The sequence below is a fragment of the Panthera onca genome, chromosome B4, assembly GCF_046562875.1.
Source record: "Panthera onca isolate mPanOnc1 chromosome B4, mPanOnc1 haplotype 2, whole genome shotgun sequence".
NCBI lineage: Eukaryota > Metazoa > Chordata > Mammalia > Carnivora > Felidae > Panthera > Panthera onca.
In genome coordinates this window covers 130,902,372-130,925,628 of record NC_138345.1, presented here as the reverse complement: position 1 = coordinate 130,925,628, position 23,257 = coordinate 130,902,372, and the positions used below count along the sequence as shown (strand labels likewise).

The following is a 23,257-nucleotide window of genomic DNA, read 5'->3' as shown; positions in this document are numbered from 1 at the left end:
TTTATTTATTTTTGAGGGAAAGAGAGAGAGGCAGAGAGAAAGGGAGAGAATCTCAAGCAGAGCCCGTGCTGTCAGCACAGAGCCCGACTCGGGGCTCAATCTCACAAATTGTGAGATCAAAACCTGAGCCGAAATCAAGAGTTGGACCCTTAACCGACGAAGCCCCCCAGGGGCCCCAACCGTGTACCGTTTTTATTTTTATTTCAGTTTTATTTTTTCACACCTTTTAATGTTTATTTTTGAGAGAGAGAGAGAGAGAGAGAGAGAGAGTGAGCACAGTTGGGGGAGGGGCAGAGAGAGAGGGAGACACAGAATCTGAAGCGGCTCCAGGCTCTGAGCTGTCAACACAGAGCCCGACGCGGGGCTCAAAGTCACAAACTGTGAGATCATGACCGCAGCTGAAGTCGGACGCTTAACCGACTGAGCCACCCAGGCACCCCTATTTTATTTTATTTTTTAAAATATTTTTATTTTTGAGACAGAGACAGACAGAGCATGAGCAGGGGAGGGGCAGAGAAGGAGACACAGACTCCCAAGCAGGCTCCTGGCTCTGAGCTGTCAGCACAGAGCCCGACGTGGGGCTTGAACTCATGGACCGAGCCGTGAGATCATGACCTGAGCCGAAGTCGGACGCCCAACCGACTGAGCCCCCCAGGCACCCCAACTGTGTATCGTTTTTAAGACTTACACGTACAATCAGAAAAACCATCGGGTGACGGGAGATGACAAAACAGAAGTCTCTCAAAACGAGTCTCGACATCGCAGAGAACGAGAAGCTTTGAGCTTTTTAAAAAAATTTTTAATTATTGTTATTTTTTAAAAATTTATTTTATTTATTACTTATTATTATTATTTATTTATTTTTAAGATTTTATTTTTTTAAAGCTTCCAGCTTTTTAAAATTTTTAATTATTATTGTTATTTTAAAATTTATTTTATTGGTGTGCCTCGGTGGCGCAGTCGGTTAAGCATCCGACTTCAGCCAGGTCACGATCTCGCGGTCCGTGAGTTCGAGCCCCGCGTCAGGCTCTGGGCTGATGGCTCAGAGCCTGGAGCCTGTTTCCGATTCTGTGTCTCCCTCTCTCTCTGCCCCTCCCCCGTTCATGCTCTGTCTCTCTCTGTCCCAAAAATAAATAAAAAACGTTGAAAAAAAATTTAAAAAAAAATTTATTTTATTTATTACTTATTATTATTTTATTTATTTATTTATGTATTTTTAAGATTTTATTTATTTTTTTTTTTTTTAATTTTTTTTTTTTTTTCAACGTTTATTTATTTTTGGGACAGAGAGAGACAGAGCATGAACGGGGGAGGGACAGAGAGAGAGGGAGACACAGAATCGGAAACAGGCTCCAGGCTCTGAGCCATCAGCCCAGAGCCTGACGCGGGGCTCGAACTCACGGACCGTGAGATCGTGACCTGGCTGAAGTCGGACGCTTAACCGACTGCGCCACCCAGGCGCCCCAGATTTTATTTTTTTAAAAGCTTTGAGCTTTTGTAAAATTTTTAAATATTATTATTTTAAAATTTATTTTATTTATTACTTATTATTATTTTATTTATTTATTTATGTATCTTTAAGATTTTATTTTTTAAAAGCTTTGAGTTTTTGTAAAATTTTTAAATATTATCATTTTAAAATTTATTTTATTTACTTATTAATTAATTAATTAATTAATTTTTAAGGTTTTACTTTTTTTTAAAAGCTTTGAGCTTTTGTAAAATTTTTAATTATTATTGTTATTTTAACATTTATTTTATTTATTACTTATTATTTTATTTATTTATTTACTTGTTTGTTTGTTTTTAAGATTTTATTTTTTTTTTTTTTAAGCTTCGAGCTTTTCGCACAGCAAGTCTCCCTGTTCCAGGATGAGGAAGTGGGGCTCAGGACCTTGGGTGGCTTGCCAAGCTCACCTGCTGGTTGTGCTGGCTTGCGATGCCCGGCTGGGCGCTGGTCCTGTGCTGGGCCGGGCACGGGGCAGGAGGCTCCGGGCTGGGCTGGGTGTGCCCGGACGAAGAGTGTCTCATCCGTCCTGGGAGATGTGACGGGGGCAGACACCTGGGCAGGAGGGACCAAAGTCCTCATGTACGGCCTTGGGGGAGTTAATGTGTAATATTCTAGAATATAAACTGGGCTGTGAGGCGTGATCTTGAGCCCAGACCTCCAGGAGTCGCCGGGAGCCACACCGGGAGCTGCCACCATGTCGGTGAGGATGCCGGCTTGCCCACTGCCCACCTCCTCCATTTCCCACATCTGTGCTTCAGTGGGGCAGCTGGCGGGGGGCGGGGGGAGCGCAGCTGGAGGAAAGCCACTGCCCCTCTCCGGGCCTCGGTTTCCCTGTCCGTAGACCGACCAAGTCGGACAGACGGTGTCCACAGCCCTCTAGGGTAGATGTTCTCCGCTCCCTCCACCACCACCCTGCTGGGGGAGCCGGAACCTACCTCTTCCCCTCTCTAGACTCCGTATCTCGTCCGTAATAATAACTGCCAACATCTACTGGGCTTTAACTTTTTTTTTTTAAACGTTTATTTGTTTTTGAGAGACAGAGAATGAACAGGGGAGGGCCAGAGAGAGAGGGAGACACAGAATCTGAAGGAGGCTCCAGGCTCTGAGCTGTCAGCACAGAACCCGACGCGGGGCTCGAACTCACGGCCCGTGAGATCATGACCGGAGCCGAAGTCAAGAGTTGGACGCTCAACGGACTGAGCCACCCAGGGGCCCCTCTCTTCCCTTTTCTTATAAGGATACCAGTCACATTGGATTGAAGGCCCACCCTAAACAAATCTTAAGTTGATTACATCTGCAAAGACCCTGTTTCCAGATAGGTCGCATCCGTAAGTTTCAGGTGGACGTGACTTTTCGGGAGACGCTGTTCAAGCCAGTACCTGTAAGGTGCAGGATGTGACCGTGACTGGAGGGGTCAGTGTGGCAGGGATGAATCACTCCCCACCCCCTGCCTCCCAAGGGCAACTTTGTGGCCCAGAGACCTTCCCGTCTTTCCCCTTCTCTGGTCGTCCCATCCCTGCCCTCTCTTTCCTCCTTCTCCAGAGATCACCTAGTCCAAATATCCTACATTAATGATGGGAGAACCGAGGCCCAGAAAGGGAGGCAGCTGGCCCCAGGTCACTCAGCCAACCAGGGGCAGGGTCGGGACTCGATCCCTGACCACCGACTCCTGCCCCACTCCCCAAACTGGCTTTGCCCCCCGTTGTCTCTCTCAGACTTTGCTGAGTGAGGACAGGGATCCCGGGTCTGCACGCTCCCACCGGCACCCTTCTCTGTCCAGAGGCACCTGCCCCTGGCCTTTCTGGTGCTCCCGTCCCGTAGCAACCCCCACCTCTATCCTTGGGGGCTTTGCTCCTTCTGTTTCAGCCAGGCAGCTCCCAGGAGGTGGTAAGGGAATGGGGTTGCTCTTCCCTACACGGGCCCCAGCCTGACTGGTCCAGGGTCCGGGGGGTGGGGGGGTGGGTGGGCAACTGGGGGGAGACGAGAAGACTCAGCCCGCTCACGATGTCTGCTTGTAGCCGTGTGTGCGCCTCAGAGCGCCCATCTGTGACAGCTTGCTTTGTGGCAGGACATCTATGTTTCTGGTAACGTCTGAACATCTTTGGGAGGGACCGGATAACCTTGTCTCTGAGGGGCAAACTTGTCTATCTGTGAGACGCTGGAGGAGAATTTTAACCCAGCCTGTCTGGTTCTCAAGATGGCAATCCAGCTGTCACACCAAGCGTCCCTCTGACGGGTGAGGCTCTCCTGCCTCTAACCCCCCGTTTTCTCAACGGCGGGGAGATTTTTCCCACCAGGGGGCATTTGGCCACATCTGGGGACATTTGTGCTTGTCACAACTGGCGGGGAGGGTGCTTCTGGCATCTGGTGGATACAGACTGCCAGTTCCACACCCTCGGATGCACGGGCCATCCCCACGACAGAGTCATCCCGCCTCACCAGTGTGCGGGCTGCTGGCTCCACTCTCCTGGGCTGCGCACAGCCTCTTTTCAGACCTGCCTTTTGAAATGTCCCGCCCCTGGGACAGCCGGGCAAGCCCGCCGTGTGTGTGTGTGCACACTGGATCGCCTTCCCCCTTGGTAAAAAGAAGGCAGCTGCCAGTGGGGGAGCATTGACTATCCTCCCAAGGACGCTGCCCTTGGCTGTCAGCAAAGCGCCCCAGCCTGTGAGTTTCAGGCGTGCGGGCTCCAGGAAAAAACCCAAAATCTGTGAACAGAAATCGCACAACGTAAACGTGTTCTCCCACGGGATGTTTGAGATCTTCGGTACCTGCTGCGTGTGTCCTCTCCCCCCCACCCCCAACCACACGCCTTCCGAGCATGGATGTGGGAAAAGGGACATTTTGTAAGTGTTGGGTAATGAGCTTTGAAAATAGCTTCAAGGGGCGCCTGGGTGGCTCCGTCGGTTGGGTGTCTGACGCCCGCTCAGGTCGAGATCTCACGGTCTGTGGGTCTGAGCAGACCCACCCCGCCCCCCCCTCCCCGGGCTCTGCGCTGACAGCTCAGAGCCTGGAGCCTGCTTTGGATTCTGTGTCTCCCTCTCTGTCTCTGTCTCTCTGTCTCTCTCAAAAATAAATAAATAAGCATTTAAAAAAATAGCCATCCTCCTTCCCCATTAAAAAAAAAAAAAGAGAGAGAGAGCTTCAAGACCCTTCCTTTAACCACAGAGCAGCTGTGGGAAACTTGTGCTATATAGAAATCTAGGCGCTGTGCTCTGCAAACGTGACCTTGCCCCTCCCAACGGCCTGAAGATGGGTGCTACTAACCTCAGGGCCCCCGGCAGTGTCTGTCACAGAGGGGGCGGCTTAGCACTGTTTGTGAATGGATAAATCAAATGAGCCCATTTTATAGATGAGGAAATGTAAGGTCTGGAGAGGGACTTTGATAGGACATGTCAAGACATGTGACTTACAGAGCTTTATAGTTCCTGGTTTTGGATGGGCCAAGCCCTGCACGCCTCTGTTACAATCACTTTCTGTTAGTAAAATGGCTCCAAGGTTTTGCAGAAGCTGAACACATCCTCATTTGGGGGGTTCTGCTAAGGGTGCCTTCATCACCTGAACCTATTTGGGAACTGTAAGGTCAGCACAGACCACAGTACCCACTTCACAGATGGGCATACTGAGGATCCCCCAGCTGGGCCCCATGTGTCCACATTCAGCTGTTCTCATCAGGCTGGGTGGATGAGAGTGAAGCAAAGCAGGGAAGAGGGAGTTCTAGAAGGCTCTGACCAGCGCACTCTAGCTTTTTCCCTTCCCAGCTCAGTGCCCCGTGAGAAGGTGCCTGTGAATGGGGGCCGCCAGCAGAAGGGCTCTGGGCATGTGCGTGACGTGCTTCTCCGTTGGCACAGGGAAATTTTGAGATCGTGAACATGGACATGAAGTTGGGCTCAACCCTGAAGATCAAGGGCAAGATCGCCAGTGACGCCGTTGGGTGAGCAAGGGGAGAGGCCGGGTGGGCCCGACCCTGGGAGGGGGGCTGTCCACAGGCCTGGAAGTTGGGGGCAGGCAGGGCAGCCTTGTGAGATGGTCACAGGGGAGAGCGACCTCAGGGGCCTTTTTTTTTTTAAATCCTTTGCTCGTGCTCACATCCCTGCCATGCCCCCGGCTGGCTCCCCTCCTGTTAGGGGCCTGCCTTCACCTCCGAGGCTAGGTTTGGGGACCCCCAGAATTTCACAACTCGTGCTATTTGCTCAACTCCGTGGCCCCCAAAGACACTGAAGGGGGTAGGCAGAGAAGCCCCTAGAGATCTGCCCAGCCCCCTGTGGGTCAGGTGTCTCTAGGGAAAGCCAATTCCACCCCTCCCCCCACCGCCCTCCTCACCCAGCTGAATGGGCAGAGGCCAGCCTTTCACACACGTTACACCAGAGAGAGCCACCAGGGGGCGCCAAGTGGTCTCTTTTGTATCCTCTCCCTTAGAACTAGCCGCACTTCTAATTCCGTTGTTAACAGCTCGGCACTCGGGCTCTCCCGTGGGCAGAACACGGTTACAGAATTTCTTGGGACTGATCCGCAACCGCTTTTGGTTGAGGAGAGGCGGGCAGAGGCGTAGGGTAGGAGCCAAGAGGAAAATCGCTCCTTTCTCCTACTTGGGTTCCCTAAGTATACGGTCATGGTCTGAGACCTCCCAGTGAAGGCACCCTATTCATGACTCAGAATGTTCTACTCTCAGGGACCTTGGCGGTCTGACCCAGGCTGTAGGGATCCTGTCAGCAGGTCACACGGCCCCCTGATCGAATACCTGGAATGACAGGGAGCTCGCCACTTGAGGTTAGCCGTTCATGGCCACACTCAGCGGATCTTCAGATACCTAAGAACAATGCTCTCCCCCGAGGACAGGTACCCCGAACTCCTGAGATTGTCACTATCAGTCCCCCTCCTGTCGAGAGCCTTAGTCCCTGTGCCAAATGGAATGACGCTCCAGTGCTGAGTCCGAGCAGGTTGTCACCTCCTTTGTTTTAAGGCACAGGCCTCTGTTAACGCTTTTCTTTTGGGATTTCTTTCAGCTTGTGGTCAACCAAGACCCCACGACCCAAGCAGCTTTACCCAGGGCCGGCCCCTAATCCTTGTCACCCCCTTTCCCTGCAGATTTGCCCTTAATCTGGGCCAGGGGTCATCTAAAGTCGACCTGCATTTCAACCCACGCTTCAGTGAATCTGTCATTGTCTGCAACTCACTGGATGGCACCTGGGGGGAGGAGCAGAAGGATGGTCACATGTGCTTCAGCCCAGGGTCAGAGGTCAAGGTGAGGTCAGAGGGGAGAGGCGCCCGAGGAGGGTGTCAAAGAGAGAGCCCAGGTGGGGGCGGGGGGCACCCTGGCCTAGACCTGGGTTTGGCACTGTTGAGGCCAACCCCGGGGCTGCCGTGGCCCATTTTCCAGGGCCGCCGGCCTCCCTGACACCCTCCCTCCTGCCGCAGTTCACCGTGACCTTTGACAATGACGGATTCAAAGTGAAGTTGTCAGACGGGCACCAGTTGACCTTCCCCAACAGAATGGGCCACAGCCACCTGAGCTACCTGAGCATACAGGGTGGGTTGAGCATCACCTCCTTCAAGATCGACTGAGCGGAGAGCACCGCACCGGAGTCAAAGACCCCACTGCGGATTCCCGATCCTGAGCTCCCGCTCCGTCACAGATCAGCGGCCGCTGAGTCCCGGCTGCTGGCCAGCAGTTCCTGCCCCTGGGACCCTACTTCCCTCCCCTGAGGCTGAGACCAGACAAAAGAAGCCACCTTTACCTAGCCTTCCTGCGTCAGTGCTTGTGGTCATTCCCATAGCGCTCCCAGCAGCCTCGTGCGACAGGGAAGGAAACTGAGGCATAAGGTCGGAGCGCTGCGAGGTGGGGGTTGGGACATTCTCCCAAACACCTCTAAGCACCCGCTGCAGCCTCTCGGTCCGCAGTTATCACCGGGGCAAGTGATTAGTGATTACGGAGGGGGGGTTACGGAGCAGGCCCCGGTTCCAGGCACCTGGGCCAGGGGCTGTTCCAGGAACTGTAGATAAGGGCTCCCACCTGGGCCTCTTATCGCTGGAACATTCATTCCAGCCTGGTTACTCATTACCCCCTGCTTTGGCCCCTCCCCTCACTGGGGGCCCTGGGGGTGTGGGTTTGGGGGGGGGGGAGAGATTCTTTGGTTTTCCAAACCCGATACTGAAGGTATTTTAAGCAGGTGGAGCTGACTTTGTTCTCCCAAGTCCCCAAGCATCTTGCAGGACGCCTTTTATCAAAAAGCCTTTTTTAATCAGGACCCAGAAGCAGGTCTGGGGTGCACAGGAAGGTGGGATTCCTCCCCTGTGAGGTCGCACCTGACTTTTCTCTGGGGTTGGAATGTTGGGGAAGCAGCCTTAGCAAGGGCTGGGGCTCTGACGGGTGCAGGAGGGACCCTGCTGGGGGCAGCTCTGGGATGAGCTAGGGCAGGACGTCCCTTAGGGAGAGGAGACAAAGGCCCTGTGTGGTATGCTCCCCGTCCCCCCCCCCCCCCCCCCCGCCCCAGCAAGGACAGCTTTTCCAGCACAAAGGCTATACTGTGAGGTTGGGCTCTCCAGCCAGTGGGGGTGGCAGAGGGTGGGGGGTGAGCCTAAGGAACGGCCCTGGGTCCAGAGTGGCAAGGGGCTAGGTAATGCAGCCCAGCAGGGCCCACGGGAACACCCAGGTCCCAGAACAAGCCTGGTCTCCTCCGGCCTCCCTCCCATGTCTGTCCTGCAGAGGCGTGGAGGGGCTTGGGGGCAACTGGGTTCTCCCATCTATCGTGGACAGGACGTAGCTATTCGGTGCTGGCTCTGCACTGTTCATGGGCAGTGCCCTGAGCCCTGGCAGGGTCCTGAGCCCACGGCCAGCTGGTCACACCTTGACTTCATCGTCCTCCTCAGCATCAGCAAACTCAAAGGTGTTTGCTTGCACCGTGCTGGGCACGGGGGCCCTGCTGCCCGCCTGGGGTGCCCCCCACTCTTCGTCCAGGCTCTCCCAAGAAGCCCGAGCCTGGGGCAGGACCCCCGCTAGCTCTCGCCGGGCATCGATCTCAGTATAGCGGTGGCTACCCTGGCTGCCCCCCCAGCCTGCTCCCCAGTGCCTGCTAGGGGCCGTGTCAGCAGGTATACGGGGACCCTCTCCCACCACACTGGCCCTCACCTCAGCCAGAGGGCTCAACCCGGCAGTCACCCCATTGGGGCAGTGTCCACGTGGTTGGGGGTTTGAGGCAGGGGCTGGGGGTCTTGCGGCAGGGGCTGGGGAACTTGAAGCAGGGGCTGGGGAACTTGAAGCAGGGGCTGGGGTCGTCTCAGCTGCAGAGGCTTCTGAAAGGCTCATGACCCCCAGCAGCTCGCTGAGGAGAGATGGCCCCAGGTCGAGGTCCAGGCGGAAGGACAGGAGGGAGTCAGAGCGGCGAAGCTCGGGCTCGGAGGGGAAGGCACTATCACGTTCTCGGTCACGAGGCTTTTCCGGGCGAGGCAGGCGGGAGATAGTGCAGAACCCGGAGTCCGGGCCTAGAAGAATGGGGAGAAGGGTCATAGCTGGGGTCCCTAACCAGGAATCGGGGCGGGGAGGGCCAGGACCAACCCTAGCTTGCTGTGTGGCCTCTAACACGTCACTCTCTCATCCGGCCTCAGATTCTCCCATCTTTCCAATATAGCGAACCCTGAAGTTTCTCACGGGATCTTTCTATCAACCCAGAAGTTGAAAATGGACACAATTCTCATTCCCACTTTGCAGACGTAGAAAGGGAAGGCTCAGTCTGGGACAAGGGGAGAGGCTTGCCCAGGGTCATAGGGTCTGAAGGGGGCAGAGGCAAGCCTGGAGCTCAAAACGTCCTGACTCGCAGTCCCAACTGATGGCCACGGTCCTCTTGCATGACAGTGGCCGATGGCTGCCGGCGAACCCATAGCACGTGGACGGGTTTGTGGGCACGGGGACGGAACTAGCAAGCTGGGGTCTGACTGCACAGAAATCACAGACTCAAAGGACAGGCGGATGCCCTGCGAAGGACCTCTGGTCCAGCCTCTGGCTCCAAAACTACCATGCCCGAGGCACAGTGTGGTCACTGTGGACCAGCCCTCAGCGGAGTTTTGAGCTGCGTTGCTGGGGGCGGAGCACCCGAGGAAGCCCCTGGCAGTGGGGCAAAGCCACAGGGCAGAGAATGGCCACCAGGTGGCAGCAGGGGCCCTGCTTCCCAAGGCGAGCTGTCCAGCCGAGCTAAGGTTGCACCTGCCAGTCCCCCACCACGGCCGGGAGGGCCCCCTGGCTTCTGTCCGCGTGAGTGGTTTTTCCAAATTTGTCAGGTTCTGTGCAAATAACAAAAACACAGCAACAGCCCCGATGTCCTGTCGCTGAGTCTTAGCAATGACCCTAATGGACCCATTACACATACAGGCCAGGATTGAGCCTGCAGAGGTCAGCCGGCGTGCTGGACACCGGGTAGAACCAGGATTCTAATCCAGAGCCCGGACTCTCAGTCTCGCCACCGTGTCATTCTGACACGAGGGGGCTGCTTCCGTGGAAGGGGACGGGCTGGTTCAGCCATGGGCCCAGACACAGGGAGGCGAGTTAGAGTCGGGGAGAGCTGGACCGCCCTCCCCTCCCCTCTCAACCTCAGCGCGCTTTGCGGAGTGAGCTGGTTTGCGACCCTTGTCCCCGCCCCACCCCCCCACCAACCCCTTCCATGGTCTGGGGTTCGGGCCTGACCTCCACGGTGGGACCAAACTAACGCGGGGCAAAGAGCTCACTTGGTGGCTCGGCCGTCCCACCGAACACCCTGGGCCTCGGCACCTGACGAACGAGTGGCCAGCCCAGGCCCTCACCGTAACCGGAGTGGCCGTCTGTGGAGCTGGCAGGGTTGCGGTCGAAGGTGAGTTTGCCGACCACGAGGCTGTCGTAGGCGGCCTGGTTGAGCTGGGGCAGGGAGATGGCGTTCTTGATGATGGGGGACACGGCGGGCGGAGCAGGCGAGGGTGCGGGCGGGGAAGCCATCCGCCGGGGCGGTGCCCCTACCCTCCGCACCTGCTGTAGCTTCTTGGCCAGGAAGCTGCGGGGTGAGCGGTGAGTGCTCCCCGAGCTGCCACCGTGGTTGCTGAGGAAGGACGTGTCGCCGAAGACGTCCCCGCCGCGGCCCACGTGCATGGTGTGGCGGAAGTCGCCGAGTGGGGGGCTGATCATGTCTGCCGTCAGCCGCCTCTTCCCCTGTGAGCCGGACACCCAGCCAACCGGCGAGAGCTTGCCCAGGCTCATGGCAGAGGCTCCTCCGGCCCCCTGGGGGCCTGGCATCAGCTCCCGCTCTTCACGGTGGATGGTCCGGGCCCCCCCCTCCCCGGGGCCGGGGCTCAGGATCCACTTCTCAGCTCCTTCCTTCCCAGAGGAAGGGGGGTGGACGGAGGCTGCTCCTGTGCGCTCCTGAGGTGCTGCCCCCTCGCGTGTCCCTGAGGCCTGGCTCTCGGCCCCGTGGAAACCGCTACGGATGCCTGTCCCGACACGGAGAAGGTACCAGATGCTCCTCTCTGCCCGGCGGTGGAGACCTGAAAGAAAGACAACGATGGTAGGCCCCGTTGGGGATCCTGGGTCACACAGCGAAAGGGAACAAGTGACTATACCCACCAACCCCCATGGGGGATACCGCCCACGTGCTGAGCGGGCGCGCAGACGACAGGCCGGACAATTCCGGGAGGAGGACGACGCTTAGGACCAGGCAAAGCAAACAATAGTGACCCAGTAGGAATTGTGGTTGTTGCCTGTGAACAGGTATGGACCGGAGGGGGGCACGAAACAATTCATCGGGCTGCACGCTTGAGACGTCTCTCTGTAAAAAGCATGAATGGTCCTTGTACGGAGGCCGTTTATGAAGCACCTACTAAGTGCCAAGAAATGACCTGTTACTCGTGTCATTCACACGACACCCCGGAGGGAGGCGCTATTTTATTTTGTATTCTTTCATTTTTTAAAGTTAACTTATTTTGAGAGCGAGCGAGCAGCGAGGAACAGAGAGAGAGAGAGAGAGAGAGAGAGAGAGAGAGAGAGAGAGAGAGAATCCCAAGCAGGCTCCACACCATCAGTGCAGAGCCCGATGCGGGGCTCAAACTCACAAACCTCAAGATCGTGACCGGAGCCGGCGTCGGGCGCTTAACCGACTGAGCTACCCAGCCGCCCCGGGAGGCACTATTTTAGGGAGGAGAAACTGAGGCACAGAGAAGTGAAGTGACTTGCTTGAGGCTACATAGTAAAAATGGTGAGGCAGAGCCCTCCCGACCCAGAGTCCTCGAGCCCCAAGCTACATTCTCTTCTGCGGGCGCGTTGAGCAAATCACCTCCCTTCTCTGTGGGTGAAATTGTCTTTCACTCGGAGAGGCCAGGAGGGAGGAGGTGCCTTGCCACAGGCTTTGTGCACTGCTGTGTAAACAGCCTGCGCGGAGGTTCCTTAGAACCCTCCGCCTTCAAGGTGCTTCCTGGAAAAAGGATCCTGTGGTCAAAAGTGGCTTTTTCCAGCTGCCTACTGCATGCCTGAGCGTATTCAAGGCTCTGAGAAGGCCCGCAGGAAAGACCTTTACCATTAATTTTTCAAATTGACGTAGGAGCCTTGTTGTCAGGGAACAAGTTTTGGAAAGAGCTCAGCAGGTGCCAAAAGCGATTCCTTCCCCACTCCGTCCCCTCCTGATCTCCCCCACCTCCTCCCCAGTCCCAACCTTCTCTAAGCTTCTTCTGGTCTGATCCCATCCCTTCTAGCATCATAGAAAGTGCAGTCTGGAAAGTGCAGACACCTATGAGCCTACGGTCTGACCTCTGGTTTTCCTGTGGCCCACAAAGGGTCCGAGTTTGCTCCAGGTCCTATCAAGAGAGCTAGTTGAGACTTGAACTCAGAGCCTCTGACTCATGGCCCTCTGATCGGCTCCTGGAGCCCCGTCTTGTCTCCCTAGATTGGCAACACACTCTGAAGGTGGGGCGGCTGCCTGGATTTTCCTGCCTTCCTCCCTCCCAGCACCCAGCCTGGGCTCCGCACCAGCCAGGTGCCAAATCAACAGGGGTTCAATCACAGGAGATCTTAGTGATGACCTTCATACCAAAGGATCACCCTTTGCCACCTTCCAAGTGAGGGTAGGTGGGGGATTCAAAGGCCTCGCAGGATGACCTTGAGCAAGTCACTTACCTCCACAGGTGTGGGGCCTCAGCTGATAAAAGTTGATAAGACCTAGATGTGTGCCTCAACTTTTTTTTTTCCGCTTGTTTTTAAATACCGCTGCCACCTCCAACATACAAAATCTCAATACTGCCCTTTGAATGTTATTTGAAATTCAAAATCGGTTAAATAACAAGATAAAAAACAAAGAAAGCAATAAAACAAAGCTAGCTTTGTTCTCGGACTGCATTCTGGTCCCTTCCCACCATCTGATCCACCCCCCAGCCCTAACTCCTCCCCCTTGGAGGGGGGGTGTCTGAATCATCCCTTTCCCTGGCACCCCCAGCACCAAGAAGTCCTCGTGGAATGTTTGCTGAAGTTAGGAAGCACTCTGCAGCTGGCCACCCATTACATGATGTCATCCGACTCCAAAGGCCCCGCTGTTGAGGTCATGAGGGTAAGCCCATTTTTACAAGCAGAGCCGAGGTTCCGAGGGAAGGGACTTGGCCAAGGTCACCTGGCAGGTGCATGGCATGGGCCAGGTTTCCTAGCTCTGCAGAGACGACGGATGAATCTCTGGGCGGGAAAGGAACGGGCCGGGGGTGGGGGCGTCACTCTGAATGCCACGTGAGGGGCCACTGTGTCCGCCGTGTGGCTCCACCCACCTCTCTCCCAGCGTCCACCTTGAAGGAGCCACTCTTCTCTCCACCGAGAGGACTCTGGCCCCCACCTAATCCCCATGGCCGCCTTAACTCTCGAGACCAGCTTCTGCTCCAATCTTGCGACGCTCCCACCTCCCCAGTGCCCCTGGGCACCTCTGAAAGGTCTCTCCTTACCTCTCCACCTTGCCCGCTGCGACAGAGAGACACTGCCGGGTGGTGGGGCCAAGGACAGGGCAGTGCTACTGGGGACCCGTTTTTCCCACGTGGGAAACAATAACAGCATCGAAATCTGGTTTTTTCCCAAAGGAGCGGGAAGAGCGGAAGGTGCTATAATTAAACCCCCAGGTCCCGGAGTCAGGCGGCCCCGGTTCAAATCCAACATATGAACACGAACATCTCTGACTCTGGGCGTCCTTGGTGGGAGCTATTTGGCACCTGACACTGACTTCAGGGTATCGCTGGCAATCAGGTGTGTCCCATCTGGCCCTGGAGGAGGAAGGGCTCCAGGCGTCCTGGTGCAAAGCCTACCTCCCTGTTGATGCGCATGACACCCATTTTACAGGTGAAAACAATGAGGCGTAGAAAAGGGGACCGACTTGCCCCGAGTCACAGAGCAAGAAAAAAAAAAAGTGGTGTGGCTGGCAGCCTCCCCAGGATTCTGTCACCATCACTAGTAAATGCCACGGGAGGGATAGGACCACAGCGGCGGGGCGAGGGGCGGGGGAACAGCTGTGGCAGGAGGCAATGCCCAGCTGCCGAGCTCCAGAAGGGCAGGCCTGGGAAGCAGGAGGCTGAGCTGTGCGGCTTCGGTGCCGGTGACCAGGCAAGAGTGGTCACCAAGCGGCCTGGGTGTCCTAGCAGTCCTCATATTTACCCTACAGAAGACAGTCAGGCGAGGGCACTTGGTAAGAGGTTACTCAATGGTGGTAATGACGCAAGGACAGGGTTTGAGGCCGAGGGCAGGGACCGCGCGTTAGGAGAGGCCGACAGGGGCCGCTGTGGAGGCACCTGTGGTTCAGAGGAGGCTGGGGGCTGTCTGACATTGGGGGAGGGGGCAGAGGCTGGGGCAGCTGCACCCCTGCGCTCACCTGGGGGTCACCCCAGGTACTGGTGCCTGCCAGCTCACCACCTGTCATCCAGGAGGCCACTCACACGCACACAGCCCCTTCCCCACCAGTGTCCAGCTGGTTAACATCCCAGACCGCTGGACAGCATGACGGTGCCTGGATGAGGGCTGCTATGGCCCTGGAATAAAACGTCAAGTCCCTGGGGCCTCTCATACCCCTGGAAGGCACACCCCATCCCCCAACCCGGTCAAGGTGGAGACACGAGCAAAGTGAGGCCAAAAAGGGGCAGCAAGCTGTTTGCAGGGGCAGCGCGGACCCTGGGACAGGACTCTGAGGGGTTAGATGGGAGCACCAGGGGCCATGGGGGAGTAAGAGGAAAGCAGGTTAGAGCCCAAGCCCTCTACTCGGTGAGGCGGGAGGGCCGCGGCCCAAGTGTCGCACAGTCCTGGGTTCCAGCCCCCCCCCAACGCGTTTGCTGCGGTCTCGGGGGGTAGTCCGGCCGCCTCTCTAGGCCTCAGTTTCCCGGGCTAGCAAATGGGCTTCAAGCTGGGCGGACCTTGCGTGGTCGAGGCAAGAACAGAACAATGTCGAGGCCGGTCGAGATTGGAAGTCCGGGAAAGACTTTGGCCAGAAAACGTTCCCTCTGGGAGGCAAGGAGTTCGGATGGGGAGGGTCGCTCCACGGGGGAGGGGAGAAGGGACAGCCGGCTGTCGTGGCCCGAGGGGAACCGGACGGGATGACCTCATCCCTGCTCGGCCTGGAATGCGGCGGTTGGGGAGGGGGCAGGGTGCCTGGTCCATCTCCCCTGCGGTCCCTCCCGCCCCCCACTTCCCGCTCTCCGCGCCGGCCTCGCCAAGGGGCCCGACATTCCGGCACTTTCGCCCCCTCCCCGTTCCTTCCCTTCCTTTCCCAGGGCAGGAAGGAGCGTAGACGGCCCTCCGCGCGCCCCCTCCTCCCGCAGCCGGCTTTACCGCTCGCCCGCTCCAGTGCTCTGCGCCCCTCCGCTCGCCCGGGACCTTGCAAAACCACCCCCAAACTCGGAGGGTCCCCGCGCCCTGCGCGACGGGCCTTCCTGTTGGCACCCGGGGCGCCTTGGGCAGGCTGGCCTCCTCCCTCCCTCCCCCCCCCCCACTCCCCTCCCCGGTCCCCGGGAGCCTAAGAGGGTGCCGGGTCCCCCCCCACCGTCCCGCCGGCGTCCACGCCCACCCGGGGGAGGGGGGCGCTGTTACCTTCGCTCCGCGAGCCCCGGGGGCCCGGGGCCGGGGGCCGAGGGGCGGGCGCGTCGGCCCGGGCGGCGGCGGCGCGTCCCGGCGCGCAGCCCGGGCGAGTGGCTGGGCCGGTCTGCGCCGCCCTGGCCGCGGGCTCCGCGGGCTGGCTCCGGGGGCGGGGGCGGGGTGTGGGCGCGCTCCCTCCCCGCGCCTCGCCCCTCCCGCCTGCGGGCGGGGCCGGGCCCCCTCCGGGGCACCGATCGGGCCGCCCCGAGTGGCGGCGGGAGCTGGAGGGGGGCGGCGGGGGCGCCGGGCTGGCGGGGCGGGGAGCCGCCGAACGTGCGGGGAAGCCCCGGCGAGGCGACTCGGGTCGTGTGCGGCCACCCCTCCCCCACCGGCGCCCCGCGTGGCCTTGGGGCTCCGTGACCTGACAACTCCGGCTCCTGCGCTCTCCAGCCGCTCCCTGTGGGAGTTTGGGAGAACCCAGAAGCCCGCCCGGGGCCTTGAATGCCGGAAAGACTCGCCTGGACCCTGAGCTCTCCACGCTGGGATGCCCGCTGTCTTTCTCCCGGTCCACCTGGCTCTCAATCCTCTACAGGCCGCAGGGGCGTCGGGGGCGCAGACCACAGCAGGCTACTTGCGGAGTGGTGGGTGGTGTGGTGGTCAAGGACGGGGGGGCCCTGGAACCCCACAGCCTGGTTTCCCAGCCTGCCCTAGCCCCTGCTTAGCCTTGCTGTGCCTCGGTTTCCCATCTGTAAAATAAGATAATAACAGTAGGCATCGGAGGTCACGTTCTTAAGTGCTCTCTGCTCTGTCAGCACCTAGGAGGCTTGCGGAACAGGTAGATGAGATCACACCTCAGATGGATGGGTTTAGAAAGCATTATTGCGCACCCCCCTCCCCGAAACCCTACCCAGGAGGGGCAGGGGACAGCTATGCATGGGCACCTGTGTCACCCTCAAGGAGGGGAGACAGGGCTCTGATCCCTGCCTCATGTTTTTTTTTTTTTTTTTTTTTTGCCCTCCTCGGATACTCCCCTCAGACTGTGAGCTCCCTGGGGACAGGCAGAAAATCCTGGGGGCTGTCCTTGCCCGGAGACACCCCTAACAGCCTGCAGGGGAGTGGAGGGGCCCGACAAGTTTTCCCAGAGAAGGTGATACCTGACTTAAGTTGTAAAGGACACATAGGCGGGGGGAGGGCCGTAGGAGTGCACACGCCTGTGTCGTATGGGGAGCCAACCCAAGCAAAGATTCAGAGCTAAGGATCCACATGGAGGAGGCAGGCGCGGCTGGCGGAAAGCCTCTGAATGCTGTCCTGGCTGGAGACGAGGGCCATATTGACACACAGGGGGAGGAGACAAGGTTTGGCTGCTCACGGAGCGCTGGGCCTCTTTCAGCGGTTCCCTGAATGCTCCTGCCACCCAGGGACGGGGTTATTTCCCCAGCTGGAGAGATGGACGGGTGGGGAAACTGAGGCACAAAGAATTCCGGCACTTGTTCAAGTGGCACAGCTGTGGGACTGAGACGCCCGTCGGTCAGAGCTCAGGCTTGGAGGGGCTTTGTCCTGGAGAGAATTGGGGATGGTCTCAGGGGTGCTGCAGAGCATGGGTGAGGAAGAAGGGCAGGGATGGTGGGGAGCACAGTCAAGGGCTAGGAGAGAACTGGGCCAGGTGTTGGGGGCTTAACCTTGGGCCAGGTGTTCAGCCTCGCCCCGGCCGGGATGGGGAAGCCAGCAGGCGGCATGAGTCAGATGTGTATTTTTGTTTTTTGTTTTTTAACATTTATTTTTGAGAGAGCGAGACAGAGCGCGAGTGGGGGAGCGGCAGAGAGAGGTGGGGGGAGACACAGAATCCGAAGCAGGCTCCGGGCTCCGAGCTGTCAGCACAGCACCCGACGCGGGGCTCGAACTCACAGACCGCGAGATCGTGACCCGAGCCGAAGTCGGTCGCTTAACCGACTGAGCCACCCAGGCGCCCCTCAGATGTGTACTTGGACGGTCTTACTCTTAGCCAAGAATGGACTGGAAGGGCAGTGATGGAGCCAGAGACCAGTGGCCACTGTCACTAACAGCGTTAGTAATAACCTGCCTTTATTGAACATCGAATGAACCCCGGGCCTTCCAGTCTCCTACCGGCACTGTGACATTTAGTCATCGTGAGAGCCCCATAGCGACAATCCCGCCCTCGTGTCCGCTTTGCAGAGAAGTGTAATGACTTGCCCAAAGCCTCCCGCTGTGGCAGGATGGCCATACTTCCCTGTTTGCCCAGGTCGGTCCCAGCATAATTATTAACAAGTCTTTCACTCTCGAAGGTGACCTGGTTAGACGATACATTACTTGGTGGTTCTAGTCAGAGGGTCCCCAGAACGGCTGGCCTTCGAGGAAGCAGTTTAGTGCCGTGGCAAAGGCCCTGACCTCAGATCTTGGCCCGGCGGCTTCCCAGGCATCGTGTGACTGTGGGCGAGTCACTTGGCTTCTCTGAGCCTCAAGTTTCTTCTGTCTGTAGAATGGGTATAATGCCAGCGCGGGCATCTGCTAGTTGCTGCCAGCCCGGAGATGGCTGAGAAAGCAGTCTGAGCGGAAACGGTTACCACCCACCGCACGCTGGCTCCGTCCTCTCCAACTCCCAGCCGGGGGCGGGGGACCAGTGCCTGAGAACCTTCCCGCAAGGTGCCAGGCACTCTGTCTCCACTAACTCACGGTGGAGCAATCCATGAGTCAGGACTTCTTTGCCCCATTTCACAGACGGGTAAATTGACGCTATGAGCAGCTCTCCCTTCGTTCAAAGCCTCTCTCCAGACTGAAATACCCTCTCCACGGAGACTGATTCAGCTCAGTGTGCCGCTCTGGAGAATGGGAGGAGTGGAGGGGTCTTGGCACCCTTGTGAAGGCTGCAGGGATGGGCAGTCCCCCATTACCCCTGCTTTGGTCCTCCACTGATTTCTCGTGGTCCCTTTCCCTTCCCTGTGGAGGGGCGGTGGCCAGGAGCGCAGGGGTTAACCCTGGGGAGCCATAATAACCGTGTAAAATGCAGAACAAATGTCTGCCAGCGAGTTACTGGGAGCCCCTAGCTCCTCCTCTGTCCTAGAGGAACCGGGCCCCTTCCTTCGGCCTAATCACAGAGCTCAGCTGCCCCCTCCACTCACCCCTGCAGACCGGGTGGGCTGAGGCTTAGGGCTTATGGGAAGGAGGCAGTTTCTGGGCAGGGAGACCTCTGTGGAGCTAGAGCAGGACACAGCTAGAGCGGGGCACTTCCCCCTTGGGGACTCAAGTAATGCTACCGGCTGTCCACCCGGCTCCAGGGAGGTCTGGAGTGGGATCCTGGAGCTGAGTGAGTTGGCTTGGCCGTACCCGTCAGCCCTCATCCCGGCTTCTCCCTGGGGAGCAGAGCGGGTACCCTTTCCCTCCCAACGTCTGGGTGGGGGTCTGGGCAGTTTGAGCCCATGCTCACTGGCCCATTGATTGGTCTTCCCCGTCTTCTCTCTCCTGAGTGTTCAGGGGTCCGTCCGCCCATGGATGCAATTACCAACCCGTCTTTCCACACACTGCCCACACTCCTACTTCTGCGTCTAACTCCCCCTCTACCCATCTATTTACCTACCCATTCGTTGACCTCCTACCCACGCCCATCCAATCACCTAACTACTTCTTACTTCCGTTGACCCACTGCCTACACCCCCGTCCGTTCATTCATCCACCCCTCCACCCGTCTGTCCTCACCCATGCATCCTTCCACCCCCGTCCATTTATACGCCTGTGTGTCTACCCACCCATTCTATCCATCCAGCATCCTTTGACCCACACCCATTGGCTCACCCACCTGTCCCTTCATGCATTCACCCGTTCTTTTCCCTGTCCTTCCGATGAAGCGCTGGCCTTCACTCCCACCTGGCCTCTGTTGACCTTCACAGGTCTCTGGGCACATCTTCCTTTCTCTCGCACTTACAGACCTCACTCACCTGCTTCAGCGGGTCACCCTTGGGCAAAACGTCCTTAAAGGCTCCTTTGAAATGTCCCCTCCTCCTGGAGATCCTCCTTCAGAGGAGATCCTCTCCTCTACACCTGCTCCATCCTCCATATTGGTATCTGTGAATCTTCCCACGAGATGGTGATGTCCGTACTCCTGGCGCGTTTGGGGAACGAATGGTCACGGCGTAGGAGAGGAGTCCTTGTCTAGGATTGCCGCCACCATAAGGGCAGGTGCCCTCCTCCTGGGACCACTCTAGGGAGAGTCCCTGTGGGCTAGACCCCTGGCAGGGGCTCGGACACACACAGGCATTGCAGGGGAAGGCGACAGCATTGGGTTCTCGAGGGAGTTTGTATGGTAGACCGGCAATGGGGCCAAGGAGACTGTCGCCCACGCGATACCTGTGCGACCCAGCGTGTATTTGCAAGTCACACAAACTGAGTCCAAATCCCGGCTTTGCCTCTCCCCAGCAGAGTGACCTTGGACAGGCCACTTTGCCTGGGCCTCATCTGTGTCGTCTCTGATAAGCCGTAAGTGTCACTGCCTGACCTGTAACTAATGGTCAAGAAAGGGTAGCGAGATCACTATTGTTAACCATCCTCCTTTCCCCTGGAGGTGATTTCATTGAACACGTATGAAGTAAATTCCCTCTGTGGGTCAGGCCCTAGGTTGAGGTACCTTGTGAGGAGGCAGCAGTGAGTAAGGAGTGTAGTTCCTACTCTCCAGAGTCTTCTGGTCTGGGAGGGAAGATATAGGCCAGGATCCTGGTGGGGATGAAGGGCCAAAACAGTGGTAGAAGGGGCCAGGGAGCCAGAGGACTAATGGAGGAGGTCTAGGGAGGCTTCCTGGAGGAGGTGCTATTTGAGCTGGGCTTTGTATCTTGGGGTAAGATTGCCCACAGGTAAGCTGGGGAGAGGACAGGGCTCAGGAGGGTAGGGGATGAGCTGGGAAGGGTCTACTATGGAGGATGGGAGAGAGGCCTTGAACGCCGGGCCCTCTGTAGTGTGGCCTGGGCTAGCCCGGGCCACTGCTCTGCCCCCCCGTGATGGCTGCCCTCAGGAGTGGGGTGCCTTGGGATCCCTGTTGGGGTTTCCTCATTAACAGACTAGATTGCAACCTAGCCCCACGTTTTTCTCCCCTGGTTGATCTTGAGGACAGGAATGTGGTCTGAGGGAGCCAGGGGATGGAGACCCTTCTGGAAGGAAACTGCAGCCCTCCCATTCCTTCCTCTTTACAGCAGAGCCCCAAGAGTCAACACTGGTTGTGGAGTGTCAGGGCCTCAGAGGGCTGTGGAGACACTGAGGCCCAGAGAGGGCAGGCCTTGTCACAGGGCTGCACAGCCGGTCCGCCGGAGAGCTGGCAGTCCCCGCAGCCACACACCCCGTGGCCGCCTTCAGTGTGGGTGAGCATCTGTGGAGTACCTACTGTGTGCCAGCTCCCAGCCTGATATGATGAAACAGACAGGCTCACAGACAGACAAGGCTCAGACCGAGCACGGACCTGGCAGGGCTTCCAGGAAGGCTCCCTGGAAGAGGCGGACGGACGCGTGGAGCTGTGCGAAGCCGAAGGCAGGAGAGCCAGGCTGGGTGCGCCGAGTGTGTGTGCCCCACGGGGAGTCAGCTGGAGTGACAGCTGAGTAATGAGGGGAATCGGGGCCCGGCCCGGGGCTGGCGTGGGGCCGGAGGACAAGGTGATGGCAGATTAGTCCCTGGCCGGCCGGCCCCGGCTGTTTTCTGGAGGTGATGCCTGGGTGTGAGTGGGTTGTTGGGAGCAGTGGGGTCAGGATGGCAGTTAATCCCAAGGGTATTTTGGAGGGCGTGGCCGTGAGGCCCAGAGGGAGAGCGTGGCAGGCAGCTGTCAGGGCCGGAAACGCCTCTGGGGACGGGGCTGGCCGTATGGAACAGTTTTCTCAGCTGGACCCTTCCAGGCCAACTCAGCTCTGATTCCTTGTTCACTGCTCTACAGGGAAATGGGGGCGGGGAAGGGCCTCCCCCCCCCCCGGCCCCCCCAGCCCCCCGCCCCCAGGCACGAGGCTCCCTTTCTCTAGGAGAACAGGACAAGAAGTTGCTTCGGGGACTAGGAAGGATGTAGGGTCAGTTCCTCCAGCCCCACCCCTGAGGAGGACAGTCAGGTGGATGGATGGAGGCGAGGGTGGGGGGGGTCTGAGGCGTCTGTCGTTGCAGGAGGTGGGGAGGGACAGGGTCAGGGCCAGGTGACCCTGTCGTCCCAGGGGTGATGGAGCCAGGTTCTCCAGAGCTGGGCCAGGCGTCCAGGAGCCTGGATGGAAAGGCAGTGAGGAGGGGTCCTCCCGGAGACCTTTGTTCTCGATGTTGGGGGCTGGGTGTGGAGAGAGGAGGGGCCAGGGGGACAGGAAAAGTATTTGAGGAGCAGAGACAATAGCCCATTCTCTGCCGTCCAGCCTGGCCCGAGAGATAGGCCCGTGGGCTGGAGGCCAGTGCTGCCTTGGCCTGACCATCTCCAGCATCCCCCCCCCCCACCCCCGGCCTAGCCCGGCCCTTGGGGCTTCGTGTGGCCCTGTCTGGATGGGGCTGGGGCTCCTTCCTCACCCTAGAGGCTCATTCCTGGGTGCGTGGGTCCATCTATTTTCTTCTAGCAAAAGCTGGCCGCCTTTGGTTGATGAAGGGCATTCACATCCGCGGTCTACAGAGGAGAGACAGGCAACTCGTTCGTGGCACCTGCCTGTTCCCACGGAGCTGGGAATCGAACCCGGCGGTCCTGGCTCTGAGTCTTGGGTTCACCCAATGATTCTCCTCCCTGCCGCTGCTTCTTAGCTCCTGGTTTCTTCCTGCCTCTCCTGGATGGATGGCCAGAGGGCGATCATCAGAAGCCAGGGGAATATTAATTAAGCACCTCCTAAATGTCAGACTCGAGTTGGAGCTCCGGGCTTGGTGCTTGTGTTTGCTGTGGTCCGCGCAGCACCATTCCGCAGGCGAGGGAACAGGCCGAGGAGGTAAAGTTACTTCCTCAACCTCTCACAGCTTGGAAGTGTTCCCACTGGATTCGAGCCCATGCCTGCAGTGTCCCCAGTGCCCTGCTGCCTCGAGGGCAAAGGCTCTGAGCCCCCCAGGAGACCCTGTTCTGTCAGTCTCAGTATGTGGGAAGGAACCTCACGTGCCACACACACACCCTTGTGGGGCTGGACATGCTCAGAAGCATCCCTGACTGATGGGTCGTACCCACTACTTTTCTGGTCCCTGGGAGCTCACCCCAAGAGGACAGCTCTGCTGGTCAAGAACTTCTCTCTGAAACGGAACAGAAATCAACTCTCTGTAACCCCTGCTCACCGTTCCTCCTTCCACCTCCTGGTGCTATACCCAGATGCCCCCGGAGGTTCCCCCTTTCCAAATGTCTGCCTGGGAGTCAGAAGGCCTGGTTCCAATTTGTCCCAAGCTGCGGATCTTGGGCCAGTTCCTTGGCTTCCCCAGGCCTCAGTTTTCTCCTCTGTGAAATGGGAATAATAATGCCCGTGATCAAAGAAGATGCCTAGGGAAGGAGCTTTGCAAACACAGGCCGGGGGAGGGGGGGGTGTCATGACGATCACAGATATTTAGGCTTCTCGTACTTTCCTGAGTCATTCCACGGACTCAGTGGTCACATCACAGCAAGTACTCATTAAGCACCTGCTTGTTGGCCCTGGCAATGGGGCGCCACTCTCGCCTTTGAACCCAGGAATCCCTCCTCCAGCTCGCAGAGGAGAGACACAGTGGCTGGTACACTTTTATGTGCAGAATG

General features: G+C 57.9%; 2 protein-coding genes and 1 long non-coding RNA gene across 4 annotated transcripts in view; 2 read left to right on the top strand and 1 right to left on the bottom strand.

Annotated features, from left to right (window-relative positions):
* Positions 1-2,081: 2,081 nt before the first annotated feature.
* Positions 2,082-7,250, top strand: LGALS2 (galectin 2). 2 transcript variants are annotated; one of them, XM_060656404.2, is made up of 4 exons: positions 2,082-2,210; positions 5,360-5,442; positions 6,597-6,753; positions 6,927-7,250. In XM_060656404.2, exons 1-4 carry the CDS (start codon positions 2,205-2,207, stop codon positions 7,071-7,073), a joined length of 393 nt encoding a protein of 130 aa, XP_060512387.1. In that variant the 5' UTR covers positions 2,082-2,204; the 3' UTR covers positions 7,074-7,250. The 2 variants fall into 2 exon arrangements, with proteins under 2 accessions (XP_060512387.1, XP_060512386.2); XM_060656403.3 differs by lacking the exons at positions 2,082-2,210; positions 5,360-5,442 and adding an exon at positions 6,051-6,448.
* Positions 7,251-7,727: 477 nt separating this feature from the next.
* On the bottom strand, positions 7,728-15,690 carry CDC42EP1 (CDC42 effector protein 1). The gene is made up of 3 exons (XM_078449469.2): positions 15,562-15,690; positions 10,302-11,012; positions 7,728-8,990 (listed from the first exon to the last, which is right to left on the bottom strand). The coding sequence occupies exons 2-3, from the start codon at positions 10,762-10,764 to the stop codon at positions 8,350-8,352; spliced, it is 1,104 nt and encodes a 367-aa protein (XP_078305595.1). The 5' UTR covers positions 10,765-11,012; positions 15,562-15,690; the 3' UTR covers positions 7,728-8,349.
* LOC144616868 (uncharacterized) overlaps positions 13,793-23,257 on the top strand; it is a 27,783-nt gene continuing 18,318 nt past the window's right edge. Inside the window, exon 1 of the long non-coding RNA XR_013556647.2 lies at positions 13,793-14,170. This is a non-coding gene — a long non-coding RNA (uncharacterized LOC144616868). The remainder of the gene's footprint in view (positions 14,171-23,257) is intronic.

Coding starts and splice junctions, on each gene's coding strand:
- LGALS2 (XM_060656403.3), top strand. CDS start 6,255: ATGACAGGGAGCTCGCCACTTGAGGTTAGCCGTTCATGGCCACACTCA. Junction 6,449..6,596: donor CCAGTGCTGAGTCCGAGCAG/GTTGTCACCTCC, acceptor CTTTCCCTGCAG/ATTTGCCCTTAATCTGGGCC. Junction 6,754..6,926: donor GCCCAGGGTCAGAGGTCAAG/GTGAGGTCAGAG, acceptor CTCCTGCCGCAG/TTCACCGTGACCTTTGACAA.
- CDC42EP1 (XM_078449469.2), bottom strand. CDS start 10,764: ATGCCAGGCCCCCAGGGGGCCGGAGGAGCCTCTGCCATGAGCCTGGGC. Junction 8,991..10,301: donor AGACGGCCACTCCGGTTACG/GTGAGGGCCTGG, acceptor CCATTCTTCTAG/GCCCGGACTCCGGGTTCTGC.